The 21694-nt window shown below is 37.7% G+C and overlaps 2 protein-coding genes across 2 annotated transcripts; both read right to left on the bottom strand.

Moving 5' to 3' along the window:
• Nucleotides 1-624: 624 nt before the first annotated feature.
• On the bottom strand, nucleotides 625-13304 carry LOC124268576. Its single transcript, XM_046703573.1, has 4 exons — nucleotides 13212-13304; nucleotides 12931-13099; nucleotides 1882-1977; nucleotides 625-1394 (listed from the first exon to the last, which is right to left on the bottom strand). The coding sequence occupies exons 2-4, from the start codon at nucleotides 13061-13063 to the stop codon at nucleotides 967-969; spliced, it is 657 nt and encodes a 218-aa protein (XP_046559529.1). The 5' UTR covers nucleotides 13064-13099; nucleotides 13212-13304; the 3' UTR covers nucleotides 625-966.
• Nucleotides 13305-15524: 2220 nt separating this feature from the next.
• Nucleotides 15525-20846, bottom strand: LOC124268580. The gene is made up of 4 exons (XM_046703578.1): nucleotides 20816-20846; nucleotides 17900-17917; nucleotides 16789-16884; nucleotides 15525-16301 (listed from the first exon to the last, which is right to left on the bottom strand). The coding sequence occupies exon 4, from the start codon at nucleotides 16222-16224 to the stop codon at nucleotides 15874-15876; it is 351 nt and encodes a 116-aa protein (XP_046559534.1). The 5' UTR covers nucleotides 16225-16301; nucleotides 16789-16884; nucleotides 17900-17917; nucleotides 20816-20846; the 3' UTR covers nucleotides 15525-15873.
• Between the last annotated feature and the right edge of the window lie 848 nt (nucleotides 20847-21694).

Raw genomic sequence — 21694 nt, 5'->3', positions numbered from 1 at the left:
ATTTACACGTTAATGCTCATTTATACATAACAGTCTTGATCATTGAAATCAACATAAGGGAGTGCCAACTCATGGTAATGTACAGTCAGACTGTGTTATCAGTCATTTCGTGAAAACCAAACAGAGTTGGTCTGATGTTTTGATTATGATCAGTGTTTCATTGAGTATTATACGCTTTTTAGTTTTCGAGTTGGATTGCAGTTCATCGGTCCGCTTTTGAGCCAAACGGACTGTAGTTCTAATAAAGCATTCGGTCGCACCAGGAACAGTACCACCTGAAATACCCGTGAGTGTCTGACCGTGTGTAGCCACTGGTGTCCAAGGAAGTGCATTTGGTGGGTATCCTATACATCATTCGAAGTATAATATACTAAAAATGTAAAGTATACCCTATCAGATGTGTTGTTATTACTGAAACTGTATCCGAGAAGAGAGAAGAGAGATGGTCTGTTACTTTCTGCTCTTTCAGTTTGAGACCCGCGAAGATCCGGGTTAGAATTGATCTTCAGCAACCCATGCTTGTGGTAGGAGGGGACTAACGGGATCGGGTGGTGAGGCTCGCTGATTTGGTTGACACCTCATCGCATCCCAGTTGCGTAGATCTATGCCCATGCTGTTGATCATTATATTTTACACACCGCAGACATATAGCTGGAACATTGCTGAGTGTGGCATTAAACAACAAACCAACCAAATCTTTCAGTTTGAAAGACAGCACAAACACACTGCACCCGATGTGGCTTACCTTTGGTTCTAATGAAAGACTCGCTCCCATATGTTACCAAGATTCATACTCCACAAAATTTGAAAATTACCATAAGCAGTAAAAATGCGTTTCAGTGCAACAGAACAATAAATTAGTTTGAGAACATTTTTAATTGAGTTTCTAAGCACGTGTCTTACGTGTTCTGTCAATATGCGGCCAGTCACATCACCATTAAGTGGTAGTGGCACTCAAACATCACTCTATACAATATGTACATTGAAATAGTGCCAGTCACGATCATGCTTCAGCGTCTGTAAGTGTGATACTTTCACCATCACCTGATCTCCAGCGTCCAACAGAGCCAGTCCACCAGCATCACTCGGGTACTCCAGGTGAGCTCCATCGTTGATACCCTCTTTACACTCAGTCACGGCATTCTCAAACAACACGACCTGCGTCTGGCTGGAGGCGCTATAGCGTACAACCTGGTGCCGGAATGTCTGGAATGGCTTGTCATCCTTCCTGTTGTCCTCGATGTAGAACTTGACGTGACTTGTGATGTGGTACACTCCTGCTGCTGGTACTGTGATGGAGCCGTTCTCGTAACTCATTCCATTGTACAGGAGCTTTCTGTCAGAACCATCAGGGTTAACCCAGCTTCGGAGTGTCGTCAAATTCTTTTCTCGATCTGTAACATTAGAACGTAATGTCCAGACAGAAGTATTCTTTACCTTTATGTATGCATCTGTGACAGGTATAGAGATTATTACACGAGCAAGTGTGTCATGCGACCTATATGAAACGAGTGTAAAATTGTGTATGTTTGTATGTTGGAGTGTGAAATGTTGCACGAGTTTCATATAAGTAGTGTGGCACACTTGCGAGTGTAATAATTTCGTTATTGTCTTTTTTATTCATGTGCATTTGTGCAGTAAAAAGCGGTTAGCAAGTGTGACTGCCCTGTTCATTGACGTCACGTCCAGTTGCTTAATGACGTCACAGACGATGAAATACAGAAACAATGGTTGCTGAGCAAAAGTGATATGTGCACATTTGCACATATGATATATATGACACTGGTTATGTTTCACCATATGGATAATAAAAGATTATATGGTGATCTTAAGGCGGGAAAAATACGTAACTATAACGGTGTCACCTCCAATCACACACACCTGCAGTTTCTTTGTCGAAATCGAGTCCAGAGAAATGAGATATCGGTTTCAGCAAATTAAGTTGTTGCAGGTCAAGATAGTCCTCCCCATCAACATCTATGTCAACAGAACAATGAGCATTAGTAGTCACTTGTAATGTCCGTGTTTTATGTGTATATATGACACACGCCGAGATATTAATAGATTGACCGAATAAACATAATTTACGTAATGTTTGCATCTTTTACAACGTGTTACCATCAATCTAGTTTGCGGCTGGCTGTATTGTGATATTAATATGATGATATGGTTGTTGAAAAACTTGGAATTAATATTGTCATTACACATCACAACCTATAATGTTACCATCTTTTCTTACACACCCGTGGGTGAGAAACCCATGTGAGAAAACTGGTATCACACATATGTGTGAGATCGATTTCTAATCCCGTGATTGGCTACTCCATGGTGATGACCTAGGGTCAGGTTATGACGGACTACTTTCCTGATTAAAAGTCATTGATAAGTTACTCGTGCTTCAATCGAACAGAAACCTGTTACTCGTGCCAAAAACAACCTCTTTACACCTACCTGTTATTTTCGCGATTGCAACATAAACAGGTATTTATACAATGAGTCACAAGTAGAATAAATACAACACGAATCTATTTATTTTCTAATTCCTTTTATTAAAACTTTTGATTCCTAGTCATGAATTCAAAATGGCTCCAACAATCAGTGATACCTGTGAAAACAATTATGTGAAAATCACCGTTAGCGATAAAGCCCTTGATTCCCTTCGAATATTCAAAATGTACAACACTGGTACTTTTACTGGAGAGATGCGACAAGTGTCATGTGTCGTCTTCCAAAAATACCTGACACGATAACGTCAGTGCCTGTCCATTGTGAGGTCGATTTGCCTCGCTGTTTCTCTGATGCATTGATGAAGATGACATTTTTCATTGATACACATGATGAAGACCCACTTCCAGCTCCGAGATACTATGTGATTCCAATGTTGTCGTGAAATTCACTCATGACAATCAGAACCAAAACACACTCGTTGAAACAATGTACGACATGGTACGTTGCAAGGCTTCATGAGTGCAAATGGCGGCACATGTAATCCCCCATTGATAGTGAACGTAACCTCAGCAATGTCACATTCAAGCACACTGGGTGCACCTAATTACACACACTCAAAAGAAGGGAGAACATTGAACGTAAACTGGTACACAAGTACAGATCCCCGATGAGCAGAGATATCCAAAACAATCTTTCGATGACGACAACCACCAAGCGATAACGATGACGTCCCTAGCGCAAATAGTTTACGCTTGTAAGAATTAAAATCATCCACATTTGCATGGTAACATCGTCGTTTTAGAGGGTTTAATTAATTTTCTGTGATCTTATCTAGTTATCATTATCACCATTGCCTTGGTGATGCGAAGAGGTGGCAGAAACCTTTTTGTGGAGGGTCACCATGGGGATGAGTAGTGATTAGGAAGCCAAGTGGCGTCACTCATTCATAAACGTTGTGTTGTGTATTATTGCGCACCTACGATGAGAAAACATGAAATTTGAATCTATTCGACCATTAAACTCGCTTTCGCTCGTTAAATGTTTTGAAACAACTCGTTGTAAGATAAATGGTATCAGACAGACACGAGTACAGTAATCTGTTTCTTACACACCATAAAATCGCACCATTTAATGGTCGAATAGATTCAAATTTCATGATTGTCAACTCGTTGTTTCAAAACGTATTTAACTCGCTTTCGCTCGTTAAATACGTTTTGAAACAACTCGTTGTAAGATAAATGGTATCAGACAGACACTCGTTTAGTAATCTCAAAAACGACAAAGCGGACGTAATGAGCAACATGTTTGCTGTGACGTCATTTGTGTCTCACGTCAGAATTTCATATAAGAGTTGGACGGCGGTCAAAATGAGTATTTGAATGTCAGACAAAAGTGATCTTCTGGACATATTTGTTGTGATATAACTTATGAGCTAGTAAACATAAAATCGTTACTTGTGTCAGTAGAATGGTACCACCTGGATAACCTCGTAAACTCCGTACGCCTAGCATATTTAGTTCATAATCAGTAGATTGGTGTCCTCCCATTTGTGAGAACTCCCAGTTGTGAGACACATTAATTAATGGTTCAGTGCACATAGGTGGTGTTTCCACATCCCTACAATGAAAGTGGGATCAGCCCAGTTGTTGAAGAGTACCCACAGGAGTCATTGATGAGAAGATTAATGAAATAGATTATCCAAGATTCTATTTACACAGAAGAGATAGACTATTATAAAGTTTGAAAGTCATTTTGGTTTAAACCTAATTTATTATTATTATGAAAATGAATTGGGATTGGTGAGCAAGCATTACACCGCTCCCATGCAACATAAAATACAAAAGGAAATGGAGGATGTGGCATCATCGATATTGACTATTGCATAAATATATTTTTAAGTATACATCAAATACAACTATTCTCTAAGCAGTCATAATTAGAGAGTTACAGTTGTGTGTGTCTAACAAGCTATTGTAGGAATTTAAATCAATCATGAGAAGGTTGTTGAGTTAATTTAAGTATTTTCCTGAGAAAATTTGAAGCGTTGTGTCTTGATGATATAATCGTGGACAGATTCAACTATTTTCTGGTTTACACAAGGAGTAAATTCTTTGTTTCCGTTCAAAATGGTATCCAGGTTATAACGGGTAGTGCCGGATAAAAAGGATTTGGTATAAGAGGCAGTTCGACTGTAAACTTGTATTTCAGAGTTATTTCTTAAACCATATCTTGTAGTTTCGGAGACGGGTGTAAATCTGAGTAGGTACATTAATTTCTCTTTCAATGATTACGAAGTTACCTACACAAAGTGTATGTTAATGAATTTATCTTTTAAAGTTTCATAAAGACTTCCACAAAATTCAGTTACATAGCAAATCAGTAATTAGCTAGGGTTAACCCATTCTATCAGACCGGGGAGTATGGTGTGTTTTCGTTGTTAATTACCTACTCCACTGTCTCATAACTGGGAGTCTCACAATTGGGAGTTTTCACAAATGGGAGTAGACCGAGGCACCCTCTAATTACTACTTTGGTATTATGAAAAACTAGAAACGGAAACGAATATTTTAATAAATTGAACACCAGATAGATGTCTATGTGAATAAGGTAGGAAATGGCGTGAGTTAAAATGAAGGTTAAGTTGTGAAAAGTGCAGATAAAAAGGTTGGTTTAGGTGTCACTTAGAAACGTTCAAAGAAATGCATCAAAAGGAGAACATTAATGTTAAACTACTGAGAGGAGATAATGCTTGACTGGCATTTTAGAAGATGCTATTTGATTAACGTAAAGAGTTTTCTGGATTTCATCTTCTTTTATTCGGGCCCTGTTCCGGCCCAGTTAACTGTTTATTAGTTTTACCTGATGATGGTACCGGAAGAAGAAAAGAAAATGAAATCCAGAAAACTCCAGAAAACGCTTTATGTTCATCAAGATTACTAAGGAAACTTCGTGTTAGACGCTCATGGCGACAGGTCGCTAGACGAATCAGCTCCCGTAATCCGCCACAATCTGACTTGAACACAATGTCGGGAACACGAAAAGGTTTTTAACGTAGCAAAACAGAAAACAAGGAAGCACTACCAACAGGAAAAATGGACGAATATTTACTTACAACGACGGATGATATTTTACTGAAAAAAGTTCATAGTAAAAAAAAAATATATATATAATGAAAAGGAGCCCTGAGACTTTCTTCATTTTCAGAAGCTGAGTAAATCTAGACTTGCCACATTTTCTAGACTTGCGTGGCCTTTCTTGGATATATTTGCTTCAGGGTCTGTACGACAGACTACTCGTCACCCAGCGTTGTCGCCATTCATCGCCTACCTCGGCAGAGTGCAAACGAACACACCCAAAACTCCCCCAAACCAATTGTAGTAAAGTTTGTACATATGTCCGATGGACAGGAGGTACTGCAAGCCAGTTACAAGAATTCATCTACTCTCAGGCATAAGAAAATATCTATAAGAACAGACCTGCCCGTCCCCCTCAAGAAATACCGGGGGAAGCTTGCAGCTAAGGCATACGCCCTGCGTACAGAACACAAGGTGCAAACACGAATCTACGAGAGGGGAATGAGAGTTATCCTTGAATACAGGGAAAACAGTGACTCTTCTTGGAAGCCAATAGAATTGGATCAAAACTTATAATACAGCAACGCCCACAGTGGTGCTGGTTCACGTGTCAAATGATTGTTCTGTTGCCTTCTGTTTCTTTGAAACTGTGCTATGAATTTGTTTGATTAAATAATTAATTGCTTTTTATCACAACCTCGTCTGGGAATCCGGTGGAATCTGTTTATGCTTCTAGGATTGTTGTCAGGGCTAGATAAGCAATGGACAGAGGAACCACAATTTTATTCGACAGTAAACCACGTGTATTTGTTTACAAACAGAGAACACGTGAAACCAACCGGATGTTTTGGATTTTGAAGGTGAAGGACACACAGCACATGTTTTCTGAACATTTTTCACCTCACAAGTATGAACTCTGTTTTAATGTAAGTAAGATTACTTATGATAACTTCTAAAACGTGGCTTACATGTAAGAAACGGTAATGTTCGTTGATTATCCCAGAGCAACTGGCTAACTACAGTTTTCATTTATGATTAGATTATAAATGCAATGCCTATGAGTTCTGCATGAGACAGAAAGTTAAGAAAACGCGAGTTTCATGATGTATATTTATTATTTGTGTGGCGGATACGATATCCAGCCAGGAAGCAAACTTCCTATGTACTTGTATACTTTCTTATGTTTGTTTGTTTTTAACAAAGTATGCATTTTCCATCTCAGAAAAACAGTGTACAGTTTTGAAAATAGTTGCTATAAGATGTATACAACATTTTATCCTCATGACAAACTCAAAGGGAACATTTAAGATAGTATCTATAAATTGTAGAGGCTTAAATAATAGTTTCAAAAGGAAACAAGTTTTCAGGTTTTTAAAGAATAAAAAGGCGCATATTTATTGTTTGCAAGATGTGCATTTCACAGCTGACCAAGAACAAATCATAAAACAGTAGTGGGGTTATAAGAATGCTACATTAGTCCATTTAGAAGTAATGCAAGAAGTACAGCAATCTTATTTAATAATACCTTTGAATTTAAAGTACTCCAATGCAAGTTTGATAAAGAAGATGGTAACTATGTAGCAGTAGATGTTAGCATTGATGATAAGATATTTACTTTAATCAATCTCTATGGGCCTAATTCTGATAAACCTGAGTTTATTAGGAAAATAAAAGAAATTGCTGGGAATTTAACATGTGATAAACTTATTATATGTGGAGATTGGAATTTAGTTTTAGACCCTGTTAAAGATACTTACAATTATACACATATCAATAACCCTAAAGCAAGACAGGAATTACTCAAAACAATTGATATATTAGATCTTAAAGACCCATGGCGAGAGTCTTACCCATCAGCTCGAAGATTCACCTGGCGACAACCAACACCATTAAAGCAAGCTCGTTTAGACTATTTTCTAGTTCCCATAATATTCTCCAGTCCATTGAGAAAAGTGATATCATACCTAGTATAAACTCAGATCACTCTATAGTATCTCTTGCAATTTCACTTTCGGACATGCAAAGGGGAAAAGGATTCTGGAAATTCAATAATTCATTACTAAAGGACAAGGAATATGTAGAAATGATTAAAAAAACAATAAATAACACTCTTGAACAATACGAAGACAAAACTGTTAAAGATGGAAAGATGTTTACAATAAATGATCAGTTATGATGGGAGATGTTACTTTTAAATATTAGAGGAACATCAATACTTTTTTCATCCACTCATAAAAAAGAATATCTAGCTTTGGAATCGAATCTAGAATAAAAACTAAGTGAAATTGAGATTAAACTGGGAGACGAAGCTAGTAGACAGTCAGACGTATTACTAGAAGAATACAAATCTACTAAACTTGAATTAGAAAACTTACATAAAGTAAAAACACAAGGCTCCTTTATTAGATCAAAAGCCAAGTGGATAGAACATGGAGAAAAAACATCCAATTACTTTTTAAAATTAGAAAGTAGAAATTTTCTAACTAAATCTATCTCAGCTGTTGAAAAACCAGATGGAACGTTATTGAAGAAACAACATGAAATCATTCAAGAAGTGAAACATTTTTATGAAAAACTGTATGAAACTGAAGACACAGATTGATACAGATTGATCTGGAAAACCTTTTTGCTAAAGTATCAGTGCCTAGGTCAGACTGTCAAACATCACTTTCCTTAGAAGGGGAGCTGACCTATAATGAAGTACTTGAAGCACTAAAAAAAATGAAAAATGATAAGACTCCTGGCCCAGATGGCTTCACAGCAGAATTTTTAAAGTTCTTTTTGTGAGACCTCAATAAATATTTGATAAATGCTTTAAATTATGCATATGAAACGGGCCTTATCTACTACACAAAAACAAGGTCTAATCACTTGCTTGCCTAAAGAAGACAAATCAAAACTCTTTCTAAAAAATTGGCGCCCTATTACTCTTTTAAATACTACTTATAAATTAGCTGCATCGACAATTGCAAATAGAATAAAGCCAATCTTATGACTGATTATCCATGAGGATCAAAAGGGTTTTGTATCGGGTAGATATATAGGTGAAGTGACTAGACTTATTTATGATATATTAGACTATACAGAATCAGACCAGATACCAGGCTTACTACTACTTATTGATTTTGAAAAGGCATTTGATTTTGTGGATAGAAAATTTACACATAATGTACTTAACTTTTTCCGCTTTGGGCCCAGTATTCAAAATTGGATAAAATTATTTTTTTCGAAAACATTGAAACAAGTGTTTTGGTTAACGGTTTTGCAAGCCCCTTCTTTAAGGTTACAAGAGATTGTCGTGAGGGGGATCCTATATCACCATATCTCTTCATATTATGCGCAGAAATCCTAGCAATAATGTTAAGAAATAATAAAAATATAACGGGATTAAAACTTGGTAATATATATTCCCTTCTAGCACAATTTGCAGATGATACCACTGTTAGTTTAGATGGATCAGAAAAAAGTCTCTACTCTGCAATGAGTACATTATCCTTTTTTGCCAGATTTTCAGGATTAAAAGTAAACACAGAGAAAAACAAATTGATATGGATAGGTTCCAAAAAGAGATCAAGATACAAACTCTGTAAAGAGTATAAGTTGGACTGGACACAAACACAGTTTAAGCTATTAGGTATTGAATTTGATATTGATTTAGGAAATATGGTTAATCTGAACTATGTAAATAAATTAGATAATATTGAAAAAGAAATGGAACATTGGACAAAGAGAACTTTAACACCAATGGGTAGAAATATTGTGTTAAAATCATTATTACTACCTAAACTAAACCATTTATTCAGCAGTATACCAAGCCCACCTAAAACTATAATAGAAGCTTTTCAAAAGAAATGTTTTCAATTTGTTTGGAAATTTAAACCAGATAAAGTCAAGAGAGATACAATGTCACTACAGCCTAAGTATGGTGGCATAAGTGTACCCATAATAGAAAAGGTTATTGCAGCTCAGAAACTTTGTTGGATCAAAAGACTATCTGTAAGTAAGTCCAAATGGGCATGTTTCTTTTATGATCATTTAGTTGAGGCAAAAATAGTAAATTTGGCTGATGCTTTCTACATAGAAAACAATATTGTCCAAAATATCCACAACCAGTTTTGGAAAGAAATACTGTCAATATATGCATCATATTTAAATTGTTGTGATAATATTGAACTATCTGTTACGGATATAATGAATAAGTCAATCTGGTACAATAATAACATAACAATTGATAGATAAGCCAGTATATTTTCCCATTGGTATGAAAAAGGTATAACATATATTAACGATTTCTTCAACGATACAGGAAATTGGTTTAATTTCCATGATTTTTTACACAAATATACTTTGAATACAGACTTTTTAACATTTCAAGGCTTGAAACAATCTATCGCCCACTACTTACAAAGAATTAACTGTAGTCAAATACAAGACATCTCTCAAATACCAATATTACCTTATAATATTTCTAAAATCAACAGTACTTCAGGTAGTAGATTATTTTATGAAATGTTGCAAAATTCTAAATTTACAAAACTTAAAAGCTATAGCAAAAGCTATTACTGAAACTGAATGGATAAACTATAGTTTAATGGCAAAAAGATGTACACAAAGCAGTGACTTAAGATTGTTTCAGTTTAAGATTTTACATAATATTCTCAGCACTAATTGTTATTTATATAAGATTGGCTATGTTAAGTCACCAGCATGTTCATTGTGTAACGGTCCAGCTGTAACTATAGCACATGTGCTTTGTAATTGTCAATATGCAATAGATATTTAGACAAAATTTACTGAATGGATTGAAGGATACATGGAAAGTAAAATTCACTTAAGTGAAAATCATATATTATTTGGATTTAAAGGTAAACATAATCATCCTCCTAATGTGGTGATAATAATAATCAAATATATGTTGTATAAATGTAGTAAGAAAGCAGTGAAACCTAATTTTATATGGTTTCAAAAAGAAGTATTAAAATCTTATGAAATCTCAAAATTTATTGCCTTTTCTAATTGTAACTATGCAAGTTTTCATTCTTTCTGGTCATCCTTCCATTTACTTTTTCGAAATACTATAACTGACTGACTGTAACTACATGTACATGTATTTTGTATATATGTGTACTATATATATAAGAGGTAATGTACACATTATGTATTTACATCAACACTACTCACTGTACACTTGAAGTACTTTCAATGGAAGAACATAAAGCTGCTGTAATGGAAATTGTAACATAAAAATGGAAAAATAGAAAAAGAAAAAAAAGAAAGATTACTAATGATATCAAACTTGATCAAAACGAAATTTCACAACTTCATACTTTCAGGTACCCTTGACCTTGAAACATCCACCACTGTCTTCTTGTATATCTAGCATGCAAGGAAGTTATCGGTCATAAAATGCATATTGCATAAGGGCATTTCTCTACGAGTGGGTGAGTGAGTGAGTTCCGTTTTACGCCGCTTTTAGCAATATTGCAGCAATATCACGGCGGGGAGACCAGAAATGGGCTTTACACATTGTACCCATGTGGGGAATCGAACCCGGGTCTTCGGCGTGACGAGAGAACGCTTTCACCACCACCCTCGGCACATATGAAGCAGATTATATAACAGTAAACTGCATTACAAAAAACAATATTTCATAACAAGTTGCACAGTTCCCTTCTTAACTTCCCTTCTAAATTTATACGTCACGACCTCGTTTCTAACAGTAAATGTCAAACCTCCCGATGTGTCTGCTCGCTATGTCATTACCACCTTATATGCAGCCACGCCTAACAGTATTCATTGGCGTTACGATCAAGTACCGTGTACACATAACAACGTATTATACAATGCAATCGACATAACTGGATCACGCTCTGGTGTGCATAAATGTCAGCTATAATGGTTTGTTGGTTGTTTTGTTGTTTAACGCTGCACTCAGAAATATTCCAGCTATATGGTAGTGGTCTGTAAACAATCGAGTCTGGACCAGACAATCCAGTGATCCACAATATGAGCATCGATCTACACAATTGGGATATGATGACATGTGTCAACCAAGTGAACGAGCCTGACCACCCGATCCCGTTAGTCGCCTTCTACGACAGGCATGGGTTGCCGATGACCAATTCTATCCCGGGTTCTTCACGGTTACAGCTATACTTAAGAAATACACTTCGCTCTACCACCATGTATAGTGTAATAAAACACACTTTTGCCCTGAACAATTTTTGTTAAAGCAAGAGGACGCTTGCGTCCGAGTGCTTTAACGTTATAATAGTCCAGGGCGAAAGAGTGGTTTTATTACACTATACATGGTGGTAGGGCGAAGTGTATTTCTTTTCTAAGATGCCAAATTTAATACTTTCTAAAGATAATTACGATTGATTTAAGGTAGAAAACAAACAACGGTGTCGGTGACCTAAATTTAGAATCCTCGCACAGGGTTAAATGGCGTGCTGTTCTATTGATGTGTCTGCCCCCTACGTTAAGACGAACGTTACCAGAAAAAAACAAATGATAACAGTTTGATGACGGTTTACGTTCGGATTAAATATCTTCTCTGAATTATTTTAATTACATCTGTCATTAACGTAAACCATATGGGGCAATATGAACGTTGCATTTCTACTACCAGCGTAAGTTTAGATCAGTACATCCAGAGGAAGTTGAGTAGTCAAGCGACATTCCACAATTGCATTGTGGGAATGTAAACATTACGAACGTTACCGTGTCGCTGAAAACTTGTGAGTCGAAATGACACATTTTAACCGTCGTAAAACATAAACGTAATGTTTCCACCAGTGATGTTAGCTGCGTGAAGCAACAGCAAACCAAGAAACTGGATGCAACGGTGTAGTTTACTGTAGGAGGCCGTACGAGGCGATGACAACTGACATGCATCGTGACGTCGCTTACATTGTGACGTAATGTAAAATTGTTCGATTACGAGGGGGCACACTAGAATGGCGCAGTGACGGGATAACGTCATTCGATTGTTACGTCGTCAAAAAACTATACCTTTATTGTCTGATAATGTATTTTTTTTCCGATTGTTCTAACCGCTAGGCATCTTAGAATGGCCTATATTCATTGCTATTGTGTTCCATTGACATTGTCATTTCATGATGAATATACATTGATAAGTCATAAACAGTATAAGTATTAATTTAATTAAAGAACACATTTATCTATATTTGGTAAACATAACAAAATGGTACTTGGGGTATTTTTCAACCTCCATTAAATTTTAATTACATCCTAGTCATTAATCTGTGTGCAATGCATTGCGATAATGCTATTCTACACTTTCTCCGGTTTACATCCATCAAATAGATTCCAGTAGATTACAATGGTATAGTCATGTATCACCACTTATAACATTGTATATTAACAATTTACTGTGTATGCTTACCTCCATCAAATCCTTCTCCCAGTTCGTTGATCTCTGTCCATTGTGTAATGGCATCGATAGGTAGACTGATATGGCAAAAATGATTAACATTACGGTGAGGATCACGAGAAAACAAATACAAACTTTCATCCATATTGCTCGTTGAGTCTTTTTGAGGCAGAGAGGCATTCTGTAATATAAGTGAAACGTCAATATGTACTCAGTGCTAATGTGAAGGTCATTTGAAGATAAGACAGTACATATATACCTATATGTCAAAGAGATAACCAAAGTTTTATTACCTGAACGGATGGATATTGTTGAAGACCACCAGAAGAGATCAACTCATGGCAGCTAAGATCATACCATACGCGATTGAATAAATTTATTGATTTCAATATGAACAATCCCCCGCCAGCCACCTAAGGAACATCGCAGCACGGAGACTGCTCCACTACATGTTGTTGATAAACTTAGGTGCCATGTCGACAGAGGGAATATGGCTACACTTACACTTACGAAAACAACCAATTAGTGAGCCTTATCTCATGCATTATGTATCATGTAAAAACATACACTATACTTACTTGAATTAACAAAGAAGTCTTTCTACGTAGGAGCTTAACGAAACATTTCACTTGATAATTATCTTAATGGGACACTCACGTTCTATAACACATTTTAACATTGTAATGAAATAAGGCAAAATAAATGAATCATTCAGAATGCTATAGCGTGTCAAAGCATCATATACTGCGTAGTCGTTCCCTCACGCGCGTAGAAATGTGCTAAGCACCTATAGTCAATCTCTGGTTTGAACGCCATGCTGATAAGATTCATGATTGCTACGCATACAAAGGTCAATGTGGTCTTTAGTCGTTTTCAAAAAAAGCTCTGTGGTCCCAAAATCCGAAACTCCGAAAGGCATATCTGCCATCTATTACGCCTTTGGCTTGAAACTCACGCATTTGTTATTCATGTCACACTCTTGCGACAAACCTCGTGATAAACCTCACACCAAACGGGGTTCATATGTTAAATAGAACTAAAAAATCCGTTAAAAATCACAAAAATAGATCTTAATATATCGATTTCAGTGACTTTTCTGAGAAGGGAACTTGCAGTTATGCGTTGGCTTCATGCGGGCTTTAGGAACCGGTCGGTGAGGGCAGCCCTTGGTCCCCGGCAAGCGCTTCTTTAGCTCTGTTGTGCGTGGGACACTTATGTATATTTCTCAGATACGCTTTCCCTGTGACTTGGAAGACGTCCCCTAAATATGTTTGCAAACACTTGTACCGTATTATAACATGTTAAATGGTATTCGCAAGCTGTGTATTCTTTATAAAATAACTATGAATGCGAATGCGACGCTTTCAGGGAGAAGCTCTAGGGACATACTGATATTTCTGTTACTAGTTTGTACATCCTCGGCGATCCAGGGTTTCTTTATGTATGTGCCTGAGTATAGTTTTACGCCGATGTAGCAGTATTCCAGCAGTATCACGACAGAGTACAACAATAATGGACATTACTATGACATTGTACCCATGTAGGAAATAGGATCCATGTCTTCGGCGTGACATGTGGACGCCCCACTGTCCATCCAGTCACTTCTGTGATGTCACAATGTAACTAGTTCCCCATCCCTGTGCACGTGCATGCAACGTTGAAGACGGTATCCACGGATACCTCATGAGTGAGTGAGTTAGTGAATTGGGTTTTACGCCGCCTTAGCAATAATCAGGCACGACCTCGTTTCTAACAGTAAATGTCAAATCTTCCTATGTGTCTGCTCGCTATGTCCCATCCTTCTGCGTGACGAGAGAACGCTTTCCTCCAACCCCGGATACCTCATGAACAAAGGGGGGACAACTATAGTGTAAAAAGTGAAACACTGGTCAACGCACCGTCGAAGCAAACTCACTGATGTGAGATAGTACATTGTACCATATCACAGGCCAGACACTATAGGCTGCCAACCTGTTACACATTTACACGTTAATGCTCATTTATACATAACAGTTGTGCTCATTGACATCAACATAAGGGAGTGCCAACTCATGGTAATGTACAGTCAGACTGTGTTATCAATCATTTCGTGAAAACAACACAGAGTTGGTCTGATGTTTTGATTATGATCATCGTTTCATTGAGTATTATATGCTTTTTATTTTTCGAGTTAGATTGCAGTTCATCGGTCCGCTTTTGAGCCAAACGGACTGTAATTCAAATAAAGCATTCGGTCGCACCAGGAACAGTACCACCTGAAATACGCCTAAGTGTCTGACCGTGTTTTCAGCTGATAGCCACTGGTGTCCAAGAAAGTGCATTTGGTGGGTGTCCTATACATCATTCGAAGTATAATATATTAAATATGTAAAGTATACCCTATCAGATGTGTTGGTATTACTGAAACTGTTCAGGGAAGAGTGAAGAGAGATGGTCTGTTACTTTCTGCTCTTTCAGTTTGAGACCCGCGAAGATCCGGGTTAGAATTGATCTTCAGCAACCCATGCTTGTGGTAGGAGGGGACTAACGGGATCGGGTGGTGAGGCTCGCTGACTTAGTTGACACCTCATCGCATCCCAGTTGCGTAGATCTATGCCCATGCTGTTGATCATTATATTTTACACACCGCAGACATATAGCTGGAACATTGCTGAGTGTGGCATTAAACAACAAACCAACCAAATCTTTCAGTTTGAAAGACAGCACAAACACACTGCACCCGATGTGGCTTACCTTTGGTTCTAATGAAAGACTCGCTCCCATATGTTACCAAGATTCATACTCCACAAAATTTGAAAATTACCATAAGCAGTAAAAATGCGTTTCAGTGCAACAGAACAATAAATTAGTTTGAGAACATTTTTAATTGAGTTTCTAAGCACGTGTCTTACGTGTTCTGTCAATATGCGGCCAGTCACATCACCAATTAAGTGGTAGTGGCACTCAAACATCACTCTATACAATATGTACATTGAAATAGTGCCAGTCACGATCATGCTTCAGCGTCTGTAAGTGTGATACTTTCACCATCACCTGATCTCCAGCATCCAACAGAGCCAGTCCACCAGCATCACTCGGGTACTCCAGGTGAGCTCCGTCGTTGATACCCTCTTTACACTCAGTCACGGCATTTTCAAACAACACGACCTGTGTCTGGCTGGAGGCACTATAGCGGACAACCTGGTGCCGGAATGTTTGGAGTGACTTGTCATCCTTCCTGTTGTCCTCGATGTAGAACTTGACGTGACTTGTGATGTGGTACACTCCTGCTGCTGGTACTGTGATGGAGCCGTTCTCGTAACTCATTCCATTGTACAGGAGCTTTCTGTCAGAACCATCAGGGTTAACCCAGTTTCGGAGAGTCGTCAAATTCTTTTCTCGATCTGTAACATGAGAACGTAATGTCCAGACAGAAGTATTCTTTACCTTTATGTATGCATCTGTGACAGGTATGGAGATTATTACACGAGCAAGTGTGTCATACGACTTATATGAAACGAGTGTGAAATTGTGTATGTTTGCATGTTTGAGTGTGAAATTTTGCACGGGTTTCATATAAGTCGTGTGGCATACTTGCGAGTGTAATCATTTCGTTATTGTCTATTTTATTCATGTGCATTTGTGCAGTAAAAAACGGTTAGCAAGTGTGACTGCCCTGTTCATTGGCGTCACGTCCAATTGCTTAATGACGTCACAGACGACGAAATACAGAAACAATGGTTGCTGAGCAAAAGTGATATGTGCACATTTGCACATATGATATATATGACACTGGTTGTGTTTCACCATATGGATAATAAAAGATTATATGGTGATCTTAAGGAGGGAAAAATACGTAACTATAACGGTGTCACCCCCAATCACACACACCTGCAGTTTCTTTGTCGAAATCGAGTCCAGAGAAATGAGATATCGGTTTCAGCAAATTAAGTTGTTGCAGGTCAAGATAGTCCTCCCCATCAACATCTATGTCAACAGAACAATGAGCATTATTAGTCAATTGTAATGTCCGTGTTTTATGTCTATATATGACACACGCCGAGATATTAATAGATTGACCGAATAAACATAATTTACGTAATGTTTGCATCTTTTCCAACGTGTTACCATCAATCTCGTTTGCGGCTGGCTGTATGTGATATTAATATGATGATATGGTTGTTGAAAAACTTGAAATTAATATTGTCATTACACATCACAACCTATAATATTACCATCTTGTAAACGTCAAAAACGGCAGAGCGGACGTAATGAGCAACATGACGTCATAATGTTTGCTGTGACGTCATTTGTGTCTCACATCAGAATTTCATATCAAGAGTTGGACGGCGGTCAAAATGAATATTTGTATGTCAGACAAACATGATATTCTGGACATATCTGTTGTGATATAATTTATGAGCTAGTAAACATAAAATCGTTACTTGTGTCAGTAGAATGGTACCACCTGGATTACCTCGTAGCATTCAGCACTCCGTACGCCTAGCATATTTACTTCATAATAAGTAATTACTACTTTGGTATTATGAAAAGCTAGAAGCGGAAATGAATATTTTAATAAATTGAACACCAGATAAAAGTCTATGTGAATAAGGTAGGAAATGGTGTGAGTTAAAATGAGGGTTAAGTTGTAAAAACTGCAGGTAAAAAGGTTGGTTTAGGTGTCAATTAGAAACGTTCAAAGAAATGCATCAAAAGGAGAACAATGAATGTTAAACTACTGGAAGAAGATAATGCTTGACTGGCATTATAGAAGATGAACGTAAAGAGTTTTCTGGATTTCATCATCTTTTATTCGGGGCCTGTTCCGGCCCAATTAACTGTTTATTAGTTTTACCTGATGACGGTACCGGAAGAATAAAAGAAGATAAAATCCAGAAAACTCTTTATGTTCATCAAGATTACTAAGGATATTAAACTTGATCAAAAACAAATTTCACAACTTCATACTTTCAGGTACCTCTGACCTTGGAACATCCACCACTGTCTTCTGGTATATCTAGCATGCAAGGAAGTTATCTATCATAAAATGCATGTTGCATAAGGGCATTTCTCCACATACGAGTGGGTGAGTGAGTGAGTTCCATTTTACGCCGCTTTTAGCAATATTGCAGTAATATCACGGCGGGGAGACCAGAAATGGGCTTTACACATTGTACCCATGTGGAGAATCGAACCCGGGTCTTCGGCGTGACGAGAGAACGCTTTCACCACCACCCTCGGCACATATGAAGCAGATTATATAACAGTAAACTGCATTACAAAAATAATATGTCATAACAAGTTGCACAGTTCCCTTCTTAACTTACATGCATAATCACATAGTAATAATTCATTCCAGACTACAAGTTACATATCACACTGTTACACGTATGCCCCATCCTTGTGGAACATATTTATACGTCATGACCTCGTTTCTAACAGTAAATGTCAAACCTCCCGATGTGTCTGCTCGCTATGTCATTACCACCTTGATACGCAGCCACGCCTAACAGTATTGATTGGCGTTACGATCTATTGTACCGTGTACACATAACAACGTATTATACAATGCAATCGATATATAGAGAATCTCACCCGAGTGTCTTTTGATATCAAATATATCACCACGAGTTGATAAGGTAACAAATATCCGAGGCTAGCCGAGGATATTTTTACTTTTATCAACGAGTGTTGATATATTTGATATCAGAAGACACGAGGGTGAGATTCTATTTATCATAAAAAATCACTCTTTATTAGTTTTCAATGAAAAATGTACATCTCTGAACACAGTACTGCCATTAGATTTGCAGTGCAGCGATGTCATAACATTGTGACCCTAACGAGTTCATGACGTCATAGCATTGTCAGGGCATTGTACAAAATCTACTGTCAAAACGATATCTCCTATGAGATATCGTCTGATCTCACACAAGCGATATCTACTGGTAAACACAGTTTTGGATGATAAAACTGGATCACGCTCTGGCTTCAAGCACTGGTGTGCTTAAATGTCAGGTATAATGGTTTGTTGGTTGGTTTGTTGTTTAACGCTGCACTCAGAACTATTCCAGCTATATGGTAGTATAAGGGTAATGCTATTTTTGAGGGCATTATCATTTGCAGAAGCCCGAGGTCTTCCATTAACTGCCCGACGAAGGAGGGCAGTTGAAAAGACCGAGGGCTTCTGCAAATGATAATGCCCTCAAAAATATAGCATTACCGTTATTATTAACTAAAATACATGGAATTTGTGTTGAAAAGAAAAAGGAAACAATGAAGGAATCGGACTGTAAGTTTACCCAAATCAACTTCTGACGGGCTTGACTGCCCGAATGCAATTACGTCATCGAACAATTCAAGTGACGTCACAACAGAAAGTGACGATATTCGACCTTGGCCTTTCACAAGACCATAGCCTGCAACCTGTCAAACTATGAAAGTGTTCGGTTTTGGTCCATCAACAGTCTTAATAGTGCAATTGTTAAGGTTAGCACCAACAAGAAAGCCAATATTACCGCTATTTAAAGCGGGAATTTGGGTTGCTTTGACTTGTTTGACCCAGAATAACTGCCAGTCGAAACCCAATTAATGTCGAACTATGACGTCACTTGACAACAGAACTGATAGTGGCCCGTCGTTAAGGTTGAGCGGTCCAATATCATTTGCAGCGGACCGCAAATTTCTGATAATGGGCGGTCCGTTTCATGATAATTCCATGTATTTTAGCTATAATGGTCTGTAAACAATCGAGTCTGGACCAGACAATCCAGTGATCCACAATATAAGCATCGATCTACACAATTGGGATATGATGACATGTGTCAACCAAGTGAACGAGCCTGACCACCCGATCCCGTTAGTCGCCTTCTACGACAGGCATGGGTTGCCGAAGACCAATTCTATCCCGGGTTCTTCACGGTTACAGCTATAATGGCCTATATTCATTACTATTGTGTTCCATTGACATTGTCATTTCATGATAAATATTATAAGGGTAATGCTATTTTTGAGGGCATTATCATTTGCAGAAGCCCGAGGTCTTCCATTAACTGCCCGACGAAGGAGGGCAGTTGAAAAAGACCGAGGGCTTCTGCAAATGATAATGCCCTCAAAAATAGCATTACCGTTATTATTGCTAAAATACATGGAATTTGTGTTGAAAAGAAAAAGGAAACAATGAAGGAATTTGACTAAGTTTACCCAAATCAACTTCTGACGGGCTTGACTGCCCGAATGCAATTACGTCATCGAACAATTCAAGTGACGTCACAACAGAAAGTGACGATATTCGACCTTGGCCTTTGACAAGACCATAGCCTGCAACATGTCAAACTATGTCAGTGTTCAGTTTTAGTCCATCAACAGTCTTAATAGTGCATTTGTTAAGGTTAGCACCAACAAGAAAGCCAATATTACCGCTATTTAAAGCGGGAATTTGGGTTGCTTTGACTTGTTTGACCCAGAATATCTGCCAGTCGAAAGACAATTAATGTCGAACCATGACGTCACTTGACAACAGAACTGATAGTGGCCCGTCGTTAAGGTTGAGCAGTCCAATATCATTTGCAGCGGACCGCAAATTTCTGATAATGGGAGGGCCGTTTCATGATAATTCCATGTATTTTAGCTATAAACATTGATAAGTCATGAACAGTATAAGTATTAATTTAATTAAAGAACAAATTTATCTATATTTGGTAAACACAACAAAATGGTACTTGGAATATTTTTCAACCTCCATTAAATTTAAATTACATCCTAGTCATTCATCTATGTGCAATGCATTGCGATAATGCTATTCTACACTTTCTCCGGTTTACATCCATCAAATAGCTTCCAGTAGATTACAATGGTATAGTCATGTATCACCACTTATAACATTGTATATTAACAATTTACAGTGTATGCTTACTTCCATCAAATCCTTCTCCCAGTTCGTTGATCTCTGTTCATTGTGTAATGGCATCGATAGGTAGACTGATATGGCAACAATGATTAACATTACGGTGAGGATCACGAGAAAACAAATACAAACATTCGTCCATATTGCTCGTTGGGTCTTTGTGAGACAGAGAGGCATTCTGTAACATAAGTGAAACGTCAATATGTATTCAGTGCTAATGTGAAGGTCATTTGAAGATAAGACAGTACAAATATACCTATATGTCAAAGAGATGACCACAGTTTCATTACCTGAACGGATGGATATTATTGAAGACCACCAGAAGAGATCACCTCATAGCTGCTAAGACCCACAGTTTCATTACCTGGGTACACTTACAGAATACCGGATACCTAATTATATACATTCTATTGTGCGCGTGAGGCTCCTATATATAGAAGAAACAGAGAGCGCGAGCCTGCGAGCGATCCAATAAAAATACGAATTTAAGGTAAAAATAAGGTTAAAATCGAATTCCTCACCTTACTTCCGGTTTAGGAAACCTGAACTGGGGATTTTAACAGCGTTCACTGACGTAAACAGAGTAAAAAGTAATCGTGTGTTGAAATTTTATTCAAATGCATGGTGGGAAAAGGAACTCTACAGTGTGGGAACACTCTGATGGTAAGTGTTTTTTTGATTGGTAAGGTAAGGTAGGTAAGGCTTTTAAATAAAGGGGGGTACCCCCCTTTACCCCCATTATCTTACCTTGTTTGAGCTTTAATATTGTTTAATATTTAATATTTAATATTTAATATTGAACGCTGCTTCAACACAGCCTTCATTCATGGCGTGCCGTTGCTAAGGAAACAAAACGGAAGTGCGCAAAAATAAATGCGCAATCAAAAT

This window comes from Haliotis rubra, unplaced genomic scaffold (assembly GCF_003918875.1).
Source record: "Haliotis rubra isolate DU_JTF1 unplaced genomic scaffold, ASM391887v1 Scf1391, whole genome shotgun sequence".
Lineage (NCBI taxonomy): Eukaryota > Metazoa > Mollusca > Gastropoda > Lepetellida > Haliotidae > Haliotis > Haliotis rubra.
This window is presented reverse-complemented; position numbering and strand designations above follow the sequence as displayed.